At 41.8% G+C, this 18,253-nt stretch overlaps 1 protein-coding gene across 1 annotated transcript in view; it reads left to right on the top strand.

The window, feature by feature from the left end:
* Window positions 1–12,219: 12,219 nt before the first annotated feature.
* Window positions 12,220–18,253, top strand: part of LOC104928669 (rho GTPase-activating protein 20) — a 29,546-nt gene continuing 23,512 nt past the window's right edge. The window contains exons 1-2 of the mRNA XM_010743006.3: window positions 12,220–12,540; window positions 15,923–16,008. Coding sequence (XP_010741308.3) covers window positions 12,448–12,540; window positions 15,923–16,008 — 179 coding nt within the window. The 5' untranslated portion in view covers window positions 12,220–12,447. The remainder of the gene's footprint in view (window positions 12,541–15,922; window positions 16,009–18,253) is intronic.

Raw genomic sequence — 18,253 nt, 5'->3', positions numbered from 1 at the left:
AACACAGGCTTTAATGACTTATGTGAATGCTTACATTTGCCACCGACACACACACCACCACAGTGTGTGTGTGTGTCAGTGGGTGTGTGGGTGTGTGTCCCTTTGCCCCTTTATGGAGCGCTGCCAAGAAAGTGTCCATATAGTCTTCTCTGTATAACCATTTTCAAAGAATCACACACACACATGCAAAACATTTGGAAGCCCAAAGCAGGTCTTATTGATGCACAGGATGCTTCATACTGCCTATAAGAAATCACAGTGCACTTATTTTTTAACAGTAAATCGAATAACATTAACAAGCTTTTATATGATTAAACAGAAGTGTGTATATCATTACAATTACAAAAGGCACTTAAAGTAAACTTTTCCTAAGTGCCAAATTCCTTCTCTTTATGACTGACTGAAAAAACACAATGAGTTTTTTTCATTCCTGCAGCCTGGAAGCTTTTTTTCGTGGGAAAAATTCCTCCGGTGCAAAAGAAGTGATGCATTTTACATCTCACATTGTTTTTTTCTCAAAAACAGAGGAACTGTGGGTAGTTTAAGAAGTGATCGATAGATATCATGGCTGAATGGAAAAAGAAAATAGCACCACGCACAGAACTATGTCCCAGAGACCAGATAGTGCCAGTTAATTCAGGTTTTGAATATGAAGTGTGTTTACATGCTCAGTCCGGTGACAAAAAGGCTGCAGCTTGAACTTCTGCCTTGTTGTCATGGTCCCAGATGTCAGTGAGCGTAGTGCATGAACTGCTTAGCTCTTGTCCCACTACTGGTAGCCTTAGAGGGGACACCCTGATAGTACATAGGTGCCGCAGCTGCAGGAGTAGTTGTTTTTGAGAGTCGATTGCCTGGTCTTTGCTCAGATTATACACAAGGTCCACTTCCTGTGACTGTAATTAATGAAGGAAGGTGTGTGTGTGATCTTCTGCCATGGAGTGGGTTCTGAGCAGAAGGAAGCACAAGTGACCATAATTCACTGAAAACATGGAGGGTGTTTTTTTAATTTATTTTTATTTATTACCCTCTGCAGGGTTTTTGCACAGTAGGCCTCTTCTGTGCCAAAATGGAAAACTGGCTGTAATATTCCCCTTGATATGACAGAAAAAATTATTCTGGCTTAGAGTGTAGACTTTTGGATTTAATAAAAATATCCAGAGAGATTTGATGGAGCTCAGGACAGTGACGTTTCTCCAGATGTTAGACTGTAAACTGGAGTCTGTGAGTAAAAGCTCTCCAGTCTAATGTTTTAAACATCAGAATCATAAACCATCAATTAAAACATTAATTAATGATCATGTCAATTTGTCTGGACAGTTAGATTATTACATGAAGTTACTGCTGCTGTGCTACGTGTAAACCAGCCCTTCCTCCAGATGTTGCTGTTGTGAGGTTTCTATCATATTCTGGCACATGTGGATGAAATTATTGGTAAGGATCTTTTTTAGTCACATTAAAAATGACATTCTGATGCAGAAATGAATCTACGGTAGATGAAAATAGTGTTGCAATAGGAAAAAGGAAACATAATAGAGAATACATGGAAGGTGTTTAGTGACGATTTCTGTGTTCAAGCACTTCTGCCGACTAAAGTCATCCAAACACAATGCTGACAATAATAGTTTTGGATACAGATTATAGAGCCTTCCCCCAGTACTGAAACTAACACTGAAAAAAAGCACAGCTAAACAGAATAGTTTGATGTTCTGCTTTTTCAGCAGATCCCACAAGTTTTTCTCCTTACACTCCTCTGGTTTTAGGAAAGCACAGGGCACATTTTTAGCACTGATCTGAGGTAATTACTACATGCAAGAGAATCTGCCTCATGCAGCAACTTCTTTGAAGATTTTGTCCAGTTATTTGGGTGGTTTGAGGTCAGGGAGTTGTGATGATTTGTTGAAACATCAGTCCTCTGTACTCGATGCACTACCTGTTGATGCTGTAAACTTACTCCGTGCACAAAAACACAAGTGAGACATCTCTACTGCATCGAGTTTAAGAGGTAACATTTCCTCAGAGTGAGAAAATCACACATCACTGATGAGAATGATGATGTACCTCGCTACATCATGCAAACAGATGTTGACAAAGCAGGGTTGACAAGGCAGGGCGTCTGAGCAAAAGTCCAGTTATCTGCAGTTGGCTCATGGCCATTGCTGCACGTTTCTCTGCCTCGTTGTTTTGACAGGACACATGACCGAATGTGCAGCAAGAAAAAATGATTACAGCACTCATGGCTCCGCAGAGGTTCAACAGAGCGTTTAAAAATAGAAAACAGGCGTTCCCTGGAAGCAGAGAGAGCTGAGTGTGTGTTTCTGTGCGCGATTTGACACATTTTTGCGATTGTGACTGCGTGTAAGTTAGCATGTTATTATTGGGTTTGTGTAAGTGTGTGTAGCCATGTGTTCACAGTTTGTGTGTGTGTTCTTAAATTAAGGCGGGTTAACTGCGGCTAGAAGATGGAAAAAGTTCAACATTGCAATTCTGGTCCAGATCCTGGTTTATTTCTGGCACTCTATAGCCGAGACGTGCCATCTAGTCTCATTAAGACACACACACAGAAACACACACACACACACACACATATGCATCCTTGCCTTTTAATAAAATCCAGACCATGCCTTCCCCGTTCTTGCCGGGTTAGTAAAGCCACAGTGGAACAGGATCCCGGCAAATTACAGCTTTAGGGAGCCGCTCCCTCGACCTCGGATCAGCTTTTCTCTTCCTGCAAGCTGCCCGTGCAACCTCCATCCCCATCCAGTGTCAACAATATAAATTGATAATTTATCATTACAGTATTCATGTGTGTTATCTCATCATGAAAAGGGCAAAAATGCTTATAAAACCTGATAAAAATATGACCTGTGAAGATTTGTTCCTCGAGTCTGATTCAGGCAGGATCCGGCTCAGAGGCGAAAAGTTTTTCCATTTATTTGAATGCCGAAAAACCTGTGGCAGAGAAGCTGAACCAGTTTCAGCTTTTGGAGAAACGCAATCCGATGTCACACAGCAGCGGCCAATCAGAAGATAAGACTGGTCAAACTGCTTCACAGTCAGCCTGAAATGTCTCTGAAACTGAAACTATCCAGGTGGACTCACAGATTAAACTCTGATACTCTTACCCTGTTGTGTTCTGGCTTTGTTTATTTCATGTAGCAGCTTCTAAATCTGAGGCTGACTCACACTGGTTGAGAGACATAGACAGTGAATGAGAGTGATGGAGCACCGCATTGAGGAAGCCTGTTAACCAGTATACAAAGTTATTTCCTGATTGTTTCACAGTGGTTAACTTCAGCATAAATTGACACATCCCTGGCACCCCTCCCACTCCTACCACACAACCCTACAGCGATTGGCTGCGATGCCTGATTTGGTCAGAATACGGCCTTGTGGTCTTTTGAGTATTTATATTTTACGATGCTTTAAACTTCTACACCCCTAAATTTAGGAGGACGATATTGCACTTTTTACTCCAGACAGATTGATTTGTATGTGATTAATTTACAGAATGTAAGCTACCCAGCATAATATCAAGTTAGCTCTACTTTGACAACATTCAAATTCTGCTTACACTTTAATAAATCAGTAATAATACAGTAATATAGCACTTATATAGGCCTGTATAATAACTCTGAATGGGGTCATCTTTTACTATAGTAAAGGACTTTCAGTAGTAAATGTAATGGAGTATTTTTATACTGTGGATTGCTACCTCTACTCAAGTAAATGATCTCAATGGTCCCTCCAGCACAGAGTGCCCCTTATATATTACCACAGTACTAGCCAGCATTCATGTGAGTCCTGCTTTATATTCATGCTCTGTCCACAGTCTTCTTTGACTCGCCGATTTTTGACCTCCTAGACTCACTAAAAACTATAAAAAATCTGAAATGTTAAGGATATTCTCCTCTGATTTGGCGTTTTTCCATCATGGCTGTTGGCTGCTTCAGCATCCACTAATGATCCTGACCTCTGGTGGAATGCAGGCTTTGACCTCTTGACCTTTAACCTTTGTAGGGCTGATAAGAGACGGCTGGTCATGATAGCAGGTTACACGCAGGGCCCTGCCGCCGCCGTGAATGTTAGCGCTGACTGACGCGCTCACCACACAAACACTGGCAGACAGACTTCACAATCAGACACACACACACTCTCCTGCGCGCACACACACAGCTTTGCTGCGAGTGATAAAAGGTTAAGGCTGCTGACTGAAGTGCACATAAACACACTCATCCTCTCCTCTAAACGCCCCTGATTAGATTTTCTTCCTGCCTATCTGTCTCACTCTTCCAGCAGAGAGGGAGAGAGTGTAGTCCACAAGTGACTCTCTCTCTCTCTCTCTCTCTCTCTCTCTCTCTCTGTTTTCAGGCACAATACTGCATGACACTCTCATCCAAGTTAATATTGTTGTGCAGCCTTTTGAAGGGCATGTTTAGAGAAGTTATCCACTCTTTCATACAAAGAATTGCCCAGTCCCTGTCACGTCATTGTAGTTTCACCAGAGGAGTGGTTTTACATATCTATAATTCATGAAAGCTTTACCATTTATCATCCTTATCATTCCTGATCACCTTCGAGACCTATTAAGTTTATATTGTTCAAGCATATCAGGTACTGATTATCATGAACAGTTCCACCACGGTTAAGCAGTTAGTTAGTTAGTTAGTTAGTTAGTTAGTTAGTTAGTTAGTTTGTCTGTTGTTATTCAGAGCAAAGATATCACAGAAATCAGTGACAAGCATCTCAGACGGATGCAAAAAAAAAAAAAAAAATGAAGCATGCTTCACTAGAAGCTGTTCTGAACTTTAAAACCTGACTAGAGAGAGGACCTCTATGAGACTGAAGTGAGTGATGTTTTCTAACCAGTCTAATTCTTTGCCTAACCTTGTCAAACTGTCAGATGCGTCGCTCCCAGGTCTGATGAGGTCAGGGGTTTAAAGCCCCCTCAGAGGGGATAGCTGATGGACCGGATATGAGCATATATCAAATGGCTTTGTCTGGTTTGTGACATTATTAGTTGTCAGCAGGGGGTCAGTTTGAGTGATTGGATCTATGGATGTTGATGAATGAAGTAATAGCAATGTTTGCAATACTAAGCAATTTCTCACATTCATAGCAGCATTAAAGTGGTGAGAGAAACTTTGGGCAGAACAACTCTTATCAGTAAGAAGTGGTGAAGTGAAATAATTATAATCCTCACATAGCTCGACTGGAACCAGCAAATGTTCAACATTTTTGAACGATTCAGGACTAATTGATTAATCAACTAATCATTTCACCTTTACCAGTTATATTTGGCTTACAACAACAACAACAATGACAACAAAAACTGCTGTGTTTCACTGATAACCCGTCATCATTTAAAGGTTTTAGCAAAACTTCGGGCAACAAAAATGTACTGCACACTGTCTCTAACTTAATACACCAAGGTCAGGCTGTTTCAGAGGAATCCTTGCCTCGTCAGGGCTTTGCTCTTCTAATCATCTGAATTCACTGGCATCTTTTATGTTCTCTTTAGTCGTAAATTGTGATGATTTTCCTTTCAGTAACTCAGTAAAAGTTACACATTTACTTTGGGAAAGAATGTAACTCAGATAATTCAACCGACCTCTAATCACTGCATAAATAGATTTTTTTCCCTTCCTGAATATACTGTACACTGCACATACAATAAGCTTTTTGATGCCGACATAACTTTTTCTGCTGTTGAAATGAAGAATCCACGCAATGTCAAAGACGTATGCAAACATTTCCTGGCAGCTTGATGATCCACTGTGATTACATCAACAATTCTGAGGCAGCTCCACACTCACAGTTACAGTGTATCAGTGAATGCATACATGCTGTCACTCAAACATTTAAGAGAGAACATCAGCCAGCATATGAACCAAATCCCGAAAGCCTGCATCTCCCAACTGCAATCAAAACCACTTTTGCACTTTCTGACGGCTGGAACAGGAATCAAAAGTTGTCAACGACCCTTGATCATTTGACACACTGTATTGGATTTTGTTTTGTTGCATTGTTCCTGGGAGAATTTAGCCTCACAGTGCTGTTTAAGGGTTATGCAAACATTTATGGACGTGAATGATTAACTGGAAGCTCACTTCGTAACTGACTCAGTACTTCTTTTATTGACACTGAATGTCGACACTGGACATGAATCGAGCAGTGCTGCATCGTCAATAATATGACCATAAATTTGCAGGGATACTGACCAAGTGTGAGGTAGACAGTTTTAACTAATTTCATTATATAAATCACAATTTGTTTCAGCTTGGGTGGGGTTCACTGCAGCAGGTCAGCATTTGCATATCTTGAATAACTTGTTCCACAGAGTGTTGGGCATTTAGACAGCTTTTTTCTAACACTTGCATGTTTTCTTGGGAATGTGGTGTGGTCAGGACATACACTAGGAAAGTCCAGTACTGTCTTTCTTCTATTAACATGTGTGAATATCTGCTTCATTTATAAAAAATAAAATAAAAAGTAAAAAAAAGTCCCACTGATGGACGTTACTGTAGCGTTTAACCATATTACAAACAGTTTATGTCCAAAAATGTCCAATGAAGAGCTCATTTGCTGTTTGATTGCTTGATCCAAACTCCCATGCTCACACAGGACCCCTGCTGCTCTCACACGGAAACCCCGTTCCATTCAACCTGCACGCTGACACTGGCGTGACCCCTCCACTGAAACCAAACGTCCTGTCAACCCTGAGGAAATAACTGAACCTGTCCCGCTGCATCCTTAACATGACTCTTCCAAACACACACATGCACAAGAGCTCACACACGTTTTGATTTAGAGACACACACACACACACACACACACACACACACACACACACAGGATAGTATCACAACAACAACAAGCACAAACATACACATTGCAGTGTGTCAAAAGCATCCCTCCCTCTATAAGGGAGACTGTGCTAATCAGATTAGCAGGGTTAGAGGGTCTGGATGGTGGAGGAGGGGTTTGTGTGTGTGTGTGTGTGTGTGTGTGTGTGTGTGTGCCCAACAAGAGAGCAGATGTAACAGACCAACAGCAAGGCTCAGACCGTCTGTTTTTCGGACTTCTGTCTCACTATCTCTCTGTCTGTCTGACTGAATGACCTGCCTGTTTGTCTGTGTGTCTGTTGCTTTTCTTAGACAGACGAGTGACAACTATGAGGTATCAGAAAATGTTGGCCAAAGTGCAACTTAAAGAGTCACTTTATGTCAAATTACAAAGTTGATCCTCTGGTGATATCTCACCATGAACATAGTTTAAGTAGTTTAGTAGTAGTCACGGTTTTATCTGTCAATAAAATGAGGGTGAAAAAAGTTTCACTTGTAGTTTTCCCACCATTGAAAATCTTCCACTGAACATTGTAATCTGTGTTCCCTGGCATATATACAGAGAATATATTCACACTCACATTCTTTAGTTTTTCTAACTGCGCTGTGAAGACCACAATCTTTCTCTAAGCTGTATCTATTGTTTTAGCAGGGTATTGCATTTATACTTAATAATATGTGGGACACAAAGACCTGACTCTATTGTTAAAGTCCTGTAATAACCCTTTCCCCTCATCCTTCTTCCTGCTACTTCTCAACAAAATATCAAAAAATCACACTCCCTGGATTTTTAGAAAAACATTGTCAGTGAAAGCAATCCTGGCAGCGATAATGCTTCCTTTAAAACATGTTGGTGGTGCATATTAGTATGTTTATTTGCAGGAAACACCTCTGAAGAAGACACCAATAAATGATTAAAACTGTTAATACCTTTGGTTTAAACGCTCTAAGCCTGCATGAAGCTTGTCCAATAAACAAGCTACTCTCAAACATGATAGTAATAAACAAGCCCCGGTTGTAATTTTGGTAATTAGAACCTCAATCAACCAAATGGAACTTCCCCAAATTTGTCTCAAAACAGAGAAAACAAACTGAAGGTCAGTGTACATCTTACAACTTTCAGGACATTATATGGTTTCGCAGTGGCCTTGATGTGATGAAAACCCGTCCGTTGGGTACTTTGAACAGCTTTAAAACAACCCCTGTAAACGTTATAGTACTCGAGCCAGGTCTGGTGGAGGCAGTGGCCAGCTAACCCACAATTTCCATCTCCAACACACTGTTGTTTAGATGTCTTCCCTCCCTCTCCTCCACCTGAACCACTCCCTCTCACCGCAGGCTTTGTCTCAGTCTGGTTCACCCAGGCCGCCTCCGTCTGTCTCCTCCACACGTCTCCACGGCCTGATCCGCCTCGGCCTCTCTGCGCCACAATGTTTAGACAAACCGAAAGACACAGAGACGCGCTGACTGTGGAGGAGAGTGATGCGAAAATTTCCGCCTTCTCGCTGTGTGTAACTCGGCCTGATGTTTGTCTTAGAGGCTTTAAAGACTGGATCCGTGAATCCCAGAGGAGTAAACACATGATGGACTCAGCATGGGAAGATGAAATGTCTTCACTTTCTCATTAATGAAACATTACACTCTAAATGTGAGCAATCAAAGTGCTTCACATTTCTTATGTGAAGGGTCAATAAACAGATCTTGCCTAAACAGTAAAAGAGGTTTGCGTAATGTTTTCTTTTATTTTACTTGTTTCTTAACCACAGAACTCCTTCATAAAAGGTGTTAGGGTTTTAATGTGGTTCTTTAAGACTGTCCTCTTTAGACAAATGACAGCACTGGTTTATTTATACACTTAACTACTGTGTGAATAATGACTGTTGTCAAGTCAAAGACGAAGTTTTATGGAAAATGTTGTGGGCTTCACCACATGTCCACTCTCCTACCAGCAGTCAGTGTTGGTAGGAGAACATAACCATTAACATTACCGATCAGTAAACAATATGAATGGACATTTCTAAAACTTTCAGTATGTCTATTCATGTAATTAAGACTCAGAGTGATGCTTTGTTAATGTTGCTTTAATATTTTGGGTGTCGACTTGTTTGCTTGATGGAGGGCTGATCTTTGGTCTCTCTGTGCTCAGTGGAGAGGCTACTTTGGAGCATGTTAGTTTAGTGGAGGGGGGCGGAGGTGAATGTAGCTCCATGGTTGACCTGTCGCTGGCAAACTAACACTGAAAATCACCTGGTTTTGTTCAGAGTTGGAGGGTAAGGCTAAGCCAGCTGTTGGCTGCCTACATGTAGGGTTTGTTAGGTTCTTCACTGGCCATTGTTAGAATATAATTTAACATAATTTCTGATGATCTATTTAAATGGAAAGAGATTACACAGGACAATGAGACAAGGTTTTTCAATATCCTGAAGCTGTATTATTGTTTTTAACACTGGGAGTGATCAGAGACGGCAGCCTTACACTGCAATATGGTCAGAAAAATGCCACAAAAATGATTTCCCCCTCTACATGTCATTTTTTCCAGAATTTGTAGAGCCATACCTCAAACATGTGTTGCCCAGAGACCTACGCTGTTCAGGAAAAAAAAAAAGAGGAAACAGTGGGCCTTTATTTTTGGCAGGCAACGTGGAAGTCTGGCTTCTTAAAGTAGCAGCAGCGGCGACGGTGGCGGCGATGGTGGTGTTGAAGGCGTCCATCCAAGAGTGGTGGATACCGTTTTGGGTCACAGAAACTCCCTGTCTGCCTGAAGCATCTCTGTCATCCATCCCTCCTTCCCACGAACCGTCCGTCCATACATCCGTCTGTCTTTCCATCCGTCCACTAAAGCTTCTAAAACTGCTCATCATGTCCATGAGGCCTGCCCTCAAACACACTCACATGTGTGTTTGCTTTAGGAGACGGGGGAACCGTCGAGTGGTCTTTAAATAGATATTTAGCTATGTATAGTGTGTGGATGTGCATTCTTTCATGCGTTTACAGTGCAAAGTGCAACCCTAACACCCAAAGCAGACAAGAATAAAGCCTTCATGTGCAGCTTCCGTCAGAGGTCTGGATTCTCTCCAGCTCATTTTCTCTCTCTGGAATCGACTGTTTGCCGTCCAAGTCGATACTCTCCTTGGCTTCAGGTTTTCAATAGCCTGACTCTCCGGCCGTGACGGAGACATTCCCTTTCAGACACACTTCAAAGGAAATGTCAGATGATATTCATGAGGACACATATTGATTCTCTGCCTTTCATTTGAGAGGAGAATCACTAGCGTAGATTAGACTTCCCAGTTCTCTCTGACCTGAAGTCTCTCTGCACCTCAGGAGTGTTTGTACGCTGTCTGACAGCAAGGTGCGTGACCCACTTTGGGGTTTATTGGGCTGAGTGAAATATGTGTTTTTACTTATCACAGAGAGATGTGTTTCTTTTGCCATGGATACCGAAAGAAAAACTAACTCCAAGACACACTTTTTATTGTCGCAACCCCGGCGTCTTCCAGTGACAGAGTGGAACAATGAGGAGGTAGAAACAAAACAGTGCAGTGCAGCAGCAGCCGTGGTCAACCAGTGGCGTTTCCAACCACATTTCTGACACACCCTCAATTTAGTCTTGCTTTTTGCTTTGGTTCCCTCCAGACAGGCTACTCTTGACAAACAGCAGGAAACAAAAGCAGTCATTTAACCCCCTAAATCTAGGGAGCGTGAAGTACAGCTTGAGTTTGAGGACAAATAGGACTTGGCCGCACTGGTCCTTGATGAAAGTATGATTTAGTAGGGATGCAGCACCAAGAGCTGAAACTGTCATCCGGACATCAGTATGCCCTGGTTGTTGTTTCATGCAGCTTGTGTTGTGATCAAAGGGGATAGCCGAGCACTGTCAGTGTTCTTATCATCCCATGCATTCTGCTTTTCAACGGACAGATAAGATGGAACAATTGTTGCATACCTTTGTGTTTGTGCAGAAAAGACAATGGCTGACAACAGGCTGCTGTGAGAAATAATCCCATTAGGCAGAAACTTTGTAAGATTATATTTTTTTATGGCAATCCACATCCAGGTATAATATTTAAATCCTAACTGTGGACACAGAGATTAAATTCCAAATGCTGAAACTATATTTGCATGGTTAACAAATCTCTTCAGCTTAGATGGATCTTTCCTTCAGACTTTTTAAGTAAACACCCACCCACCCACTTGGGAAGTTATCCTACAGTAAGGTATACTGTTGTAGCTATAAAGCAAATGTGTCATGCGTCATGCCTATGTAGAAAAAAAGTATGGTGAACATTCCTCCTCATCAGTCATGTTATTCTTGGCCCTGGGAGTACATTCTTACACCTGGCCCCAGACCCTCCGCAAACGGCTTTCCTGTCTTACAAGAACAGTCACCTTCTATATGGCACCGGGTGCCAGACGAGGAAAACATGATGGGTCCTTCAAATAAAAACACACACTTGGAGATACACAGACAAGCTCAAGAGTTAAACACCAATCCATGCTTTCAGGTACATGAGTTGCGTCAAGACGTGCAAATGAGATCAGAATATGACCAGAGGTGAGTCCTGTCTTCAAAATAAAAGAGGGACAAATTGATGATGTGACCCCAGTAAACAGATCATCCAACATGAAGACTAAGCAAAGCTAAATGTGTTAAATAGATTTAACTTAAGACCGCAGTTCTTATGTAAGGTATGTCAGACATACAATCAACAGAAATAATAATATCAAAATAATAATAATAAAAACTTATGTGACTATAGCACACATAAAAACGCTCAGTTGAGCCTCTTTCTGATGCAATATTAAGAGAACTTTTACTAAAAACAACATCACAGTTGTGGTTGAGATCTTTTTGAGGTGTGTTTGGAAATTTGAAAAGGAACTTATCTTACAGAAAATGAACAGAAAGTAAGAAATATTATACTGTACATTATATTGCAAAACAAGCAGAAGAGCTACAGTTTCTTAATCTCGTCATTTCATTGAAATAAAACCTCTGCCTGGAACTTAGTGTTGATCTTCTCTTCACTTTATGTACCTTAGTTCTTTGTACAGTCACGTCAATAAAGACAACCTCATTTCTAATATACGCTCATAATTGTGTGACTGGACCTACTGAAGCAAACAAGCAGACACCAGACACCATTCACCTGATTCCAAGTCAGTGTAGCATCACAATGATTAGAAATCTGTTCTCATGTGATAGACAAGTCACACAATGTTGCTTTAACTCGACTTTATATTCTTATTTATATTCTATATACTTATATTATTTTGCTTATTTGCATTAAAACGGTTTTATTTTGAAAAGCACGAAAGGAAGTGGTGTGTTTAGTCGCCGCTAGCTTTACAAGATTAGAGGGAGTCGAGGCGGAGCGAAGCCGCAGCGCTCAGATCAAACAGCTCAGAGACAGAGACACGCAGAGAGGAGCAGCGCGCCCGTCACCTCCTCCACCTCCTCCTCTTCATCAGGATCAACTCCTCTCCATCATGGACTCTCCTCGGACTCGTGCCCTCCTGTCCACCGGATAAACTTTGGACTTACACCGCGTATCATGGGAATATACTGTCTGTGCGCTCGGCCCCGTGGATCTATACTGTCTTGATGGAAACCATGTCACCGCAGCAGGGGACCATGGGACAGAACAGGTCCGACTCTCTGACGGGAGAGAGCAAGGCGCTTCCCGACAACAAAAAGGTACCGGAGACGCTTCTGTGTAGGACCTTTGGTGCTGATGGAGAGCCGACTCTTGGCACTGTTTTTTGCGCACATTTTGCGCACTGAATAGCCCCGGTGCTCTCATTCAGGATCAGTTATTACTCTATTAGGAGAAACTCTATCACAGCCAATCTATCTGCGAGTTTAAAGCCCGAACACGCGTCTTTTTTTTTTTATTACATTCTTTCCCATCATTTGTTTTTGGGTTTGTTTCTTCCTTTCAAATCTGGAGTTGTGCTCCAGTCCAGGTCAGTTTAAGGCTGGAGAATGATGAGTTTGCTGGTGGTGTGAAATTATTTCCTTCAGGTTTGTTTTTTTTATCTTTTATTCTGTGAAATCCAGTGCGTGTGGCTGATCTGAAAACGTATTTCATGACACACTTGAACGTTTTGCAAGTCAAGGAGTGGGCGTTTAGTTTGAAGGGAAAAGGGACATTAGATTCTGCGTTTTGATATTTTGTAATGATGTTACCAAATCCTGGGCTGAATCAACAAGATGTCAACAAAGAAAAAACGCCCAAATCTCCACCTTAGTAGCAGACTTAACTGATCTGCAGTCTGTGTTATCCTGAGTAAAGCAGACTGAGCTGAGGAGCTCATCAGACAGACGGGAGTCAGCGCGCAAACACAGCCTGGATGACATCAGCTCACTGAGAGTCCTCAATAAAAAACACAGAAAACACGTGGCTCTAAATCTGATTCCAAATCTCAGACTTTTCTGTAACTGTAGTCGATTTGTTACTGAGATTTAATGTAGTTTTCTCAGCTCATGTTTAGTCCTTCACACTGACAGAGAGGAGTTGAATCTCCAGCGGCCGCTCGGTTAAGTTGCAGTGAACAGCGCCTCCCCATCCAGCGCGTGTTTAAACGGTGTAGCTGCATCTCTCAGCAAACCTCCAACATTACCAACAATTCTCATAACAACAAAGTCTGCAGAGACAGCACAGATGACAAAGGAAGGTCACCATGACACTTTAAATGTTATGTTTAAATATATAAGTACATGCCCAGAACAGAAATCTGAACGTTCAAAACACAGCAGACTCAAAATCTCTTTTTATAACTCATGAATCACCATCATACACTGTCAACAGCCATAAATAATAATAATAATTATTATTTTTCTCTTATAAATAAATCAGACTATGAAGAATATATGAACAAAATAAAAATTTCTGGCCTAGCCAATGAGAAACAACTCATTTTGAGAAAACCATCTGTACTGTAAAATTCCTGTTTCAAAAACAATAAGTTTCAGGGTGATACGTGTTAGCTGACACGTATCATCCTGAAACTTCTAGGATTTTTTTCTTTTAAATATTTGTTTAAATATGCAAATGAGACATTATCTAATAGTACCATTTAGTGAAATCCACAGATGCAAACAGACAAAGTCAAAACAACTTTTAAATGTGGATTTTGGGTGTTTTTCACAAATGTGAAAGAAGACACATTATGGAAGAGAAAGCCCCAAAAATCTTAAAAGTAACCAGTGTGTGATATAAAAGTGTTCATTTCCTGTAGTGTAACACCTTATGTGTGTGATATAAAAGTGTTCATTTCCTGTAGTGTAACACCTTATACCTTTCATTGTTTTGTGGTATTCTGTGAAAAGAAGGCTGAGCAGAGTTTATGTGCCTGTTTTTTTTTTTTTTTTTTTAGTTTTAATGACCAAACCAACCCAGATGTACGTGTAACCTCAAAATCAATGCAGTTACTGTACAAGTAGTTCCAAGTACTTTTGGTGTTATCCTCCAATTTCTTTAAACGGATAAATCACTTTTGGGCAGCAGCAACACTTACTCATGTTTTCCATTAGTTTCTCTAAGTATGACAGCACTTCACAGCCCTGGACTTGTTAGTGAAACTTTTTTGCCTCATGAATCTACAAATGTTGTTGCTGTAGCCCTTTTCTTTTTACGAGCAGTCGCTGCACCCTGGCTCGGTTTGTGCTGTGTTCAGCTCTGGTAAAGCTGTGAGAAATGAGCTGTCAGAGAGAGAGAGAGCAGAGAAACTGGAGCTTTGCTTTCGTCGTCACTCACTGAGAAAATGTGCATGAACGTGAGAGTTTCTGCCTCTCTTTGCTCAGGTCGCGTTGAGATGTTTGTACGTGACATACATGATAGGTACAAGCTGAACGTACATGAGTCCTGTGGTGTTTATACTGCAGGGTTGGCTTAAATGAGAACGCTTCCTCTTTGATTTCTGCACACGGTCAGCAGAATTTGAGACATCAGGGCATGACGCCTCCTCGATGCTGTTTCATCAACTTGTTTTCATGTCAGTGCTTCAGGCTTCCCGTCCAATCACCTCACACTTACAGAAAGAACACAAGCACGTCACCTCACTGTCACCTGCAAGATCTGTTTTTCACAGAAAATATGTACTAATGTGCCTGAAAAACAAAACGCATGGAATCTGTATGGATAATCGCTGACTTTGCGGGGCCAGTTTCCAATGAAAACCTCAAACCAGGACAAAGCGTAGACCAAATTAAACTGACCAAAACGTGTAATGAAAGAGCCGTCGGGGAGATTTCAGAGCGACACAGCAAACGTGTGCTTTTCATCTGCGTGATGTTTGTTTGACTTTGTTCTGTCAGGACGGGGTTTGTCACACTGAAGTATGTTTGGAGAAAAGTAAAGTAGATGCATCTTTCTTTTCTCCAAGCACTCAGTCTTGTGTCCCATCATGCATATCCTGTTACATTTATCGTTTTTTCATTTTTTACATTTTTAATCCACGATGTCGCAACTCTCTGGCCAGTTTGACTAACATGAGTCCAATTCTGTTACCCATAAGTCACTGCTACATGAGTTCAGGAGGCATAGGCCTGATTTAATTTCTGTAGCCCCTTTTCCAGATTGAATGAGTGTGATGTGTGTCGGTGGAAGCACATTCAGGGCTCACATGGTTTTGGTATGTCGTAAATAAGTTAGGGTTTAATTGAAATAGCTGCGGTGGTTGCAGGGATGCCTGTCATACTTGTGCGAGCGAGCTTACACTTCATCATGTTACAGTGAGAATATATGAGGGATCATAAACTTCTGCTAGATGACATATTTGTCTCTTTCGGTCTCTGTTGCCATCATTAACCATTCAGCCCACTTCCTTCTTCCTCTTTCCTCTTTTTCCTCTTCACGGCTGTCACTTCTCCTTTTTCTCATCGCTCACCCAAACACTGGAGTTCTGTCTGTTTCCCTGTCTGCATGTATTTCCCGGACTGACAGCAGCCCCAGTCAGTGCTGACTGCGAGCTTTTTTTGATAAACATGACATGTTATTAATTATGCGACGGTGCAGACCGTCACCTCCAATCACCTTTCGCATTGACCGCTCTCCTCTGTCTCTCCAACTGTGCAGAAGATGAAGACCTTGGCCCAGAGACGACAGTCAGCTCCCTCGCTGGTCATCAGCAAAGCACTTACCAGATCGAAAAGCACATCGAGGTATGAGCAAACACACACACACACACACACACACACACACACACACACACAACCTGCTGCTGTGGTGCTGACATCATTGTTGGCGTGTCGTCCCTCAAAGGAGAAATGATTTCTCTCAGTAGATGAAGTAAGAAAAATGCAGCCGCTGTAGTCGAGGACCACCATGCTGTACTGTACGAGTTTTACTGCACAGTTTCTGAGCAGATACAGTTTTCATTTGCTTCTGCATGGCTCATTATTTGCAGTTTATTAAGGACTGATCAACATTTTGTCACCGTAGGCTTAGAGTAATGCCTTTTTTATAGATTGCTGAAGCATTCATTGACTCACTGATTCATGTTTTCAAGCGAATTCTCAGCAGAAACACACACCCGGGGAGTTAAGTGGGTTATAGCATAGATTAGATTAGAGTGGAGCGAGGAGGCTGCAGGTTAAACTCACAAACACTGAGAATCTGTCTGAAGACAGAAAAAGTGGAAGGTCATACTTCCTCCGAGCAGCTGTGCGTTGTACACTTTCGCCGGACAAACAGATTATGAGTTTCAAACTGGCTTTTTAAAACTGAGAGGCTGACCCGCCTGACTTATTCATGGTTTACAGAGACTTTAAATGCTTTCTTCTCCCAGAGCTGTCAGGCTTTTCATCACCCTCTTATCGCACAAATCCCCTCCTTCCTTTACCAGGGTCGGAAATAAGCCATTACAAACCTCTTGGGGAGAGTATTTATTTACTAGAAACTCGTGTTATCTTTGCCAATGCCAGCTTGTTTGGGATTTTAGAGAGAAAAAAAAAACTGATGGGAATTTCATGAACCTTTCAGTCTTTGACTCGTTACAGAGAAACAGAAAGTTAAAAGATTTAAGGTGATTTGAGGTGCGTCAGGGCTGTGGACTTTCGTATAGATGCAGGCTGAAAAACCTCAAAATACTCATCAAGTAATTATGAGTTTAAAAAAATAGGTTTTTATGTCACCGTGATTTCTCCAGTGGACAAACGCCGGGGGATGAAACTCCAAGACCTGTTTAGGACGTGTGTGGCAGTTTTTAGTGTTTGCAGAGGGAGATCAGGCTGAAAGTGTGAGACTGGACCATTTAGACCAGTGCTGAGGGAAACACTCACCACTGTTAACTGGGTCAGTGCTCTCGGGCAAATTCATGTGTGTGTGTGTGTGTGCTGTTCAGCTTGTAGGCATAGATAGAGAGTGAGAGAGGGAAACTATTGAATGAAAGTCATTTAGTCTGATCAGTATTTGCGTGTGTGTGTGTGTGTGTGTGTGTGCTACAAGTCTCAGGATGTATGGAGCCAGAGCCTGACACTCTCAGCTGTCACCCTTAACCTTCAACCTCTCATCAGGAGGTTGTAGAGGCCGGTGGGGGTCACCTTGGGTCAAAACCTTGCATGTCAGTGAGTGTGTGAGAGGCTCATTAATGTCCGGATATGGATATGTGTGAAATTATAATGGTCAGGTGACTCGCAGTAGGTGAAGGTGCAAGGTCATGGTAGTGATTTTTTTTTGTTTTGTTTTATTAATACAGTTTTAATGGCTTCATCAGTTCTGCCAGCAGCACTTGGCAGTAGCTGCCTCGTTGTTGCATCACTGGCTCCAAATCACTGGCTCCAGCTTTACTACAAAGGGAGGAAAATAACTAACAAAAGAAATGAATGAGAAAGCTTCAAGATAAAAGTCTCACCAAAAGAGCACAGCCGCAAAACCGAACAGATGGTTCCCTAAAAAAAACGTGTATAACCATCGCTGAAGGAGGGAGTTTTTGTATATTTCACAGCGTATTCCTTCATCTTTGACTTGACTCCTTCTTCTGCTCCCTCTATCCTGTCTTTCCCATCAGGCAAAGAGATGCTGAAAAGCTCTCTGGCATTCAGCTGAACCACTTACATCACCTCCACACACACACACATGCACCTCATCCACAAGTATAACCTCATCTTTCAGCCTCCAGACTTACAGTACAGGGTATCGCGGGTTCAAACTGGAGTCCCCTCCTACCGCCGCCCCTACCACCACCACCACCTCAGGCAATGAAATGTATACTGCAGGGAGGAAAGTGGCTGTAACATAAAGCACAAAAACATATGATTGGCTGACACCCCTGACCTCACACTCTCACTCAGTATAAGCCACAGTGTCACCACAAAGTGTCACACACAAATCCAAAAACCACCTGAATGTGAACACACACACACACATCAACCTCCATTCCTCAGACAAACACACATTTCATAGACG

This window comes from Larimichthys crocea, chromosome XVIII (assembly GCF_000972845.2).
Source record: "Larimichthys crocea isolate SSNF chromosome XVIII, L_crocea_2.0, whole genome shotgun sequence".
In the NCBI taxonomy this organism is placed as follows: domain Eukaryota; kingdom Metazoa; phylum Chordata; class Actinopteri; family Sciaenidae; genus Larimichthys; species Larimichthys crocea.
Note: the sequence above shows the minus strand (reverse complement) of the source record. Positions and strands in the feature narration are given on the sequence as shown.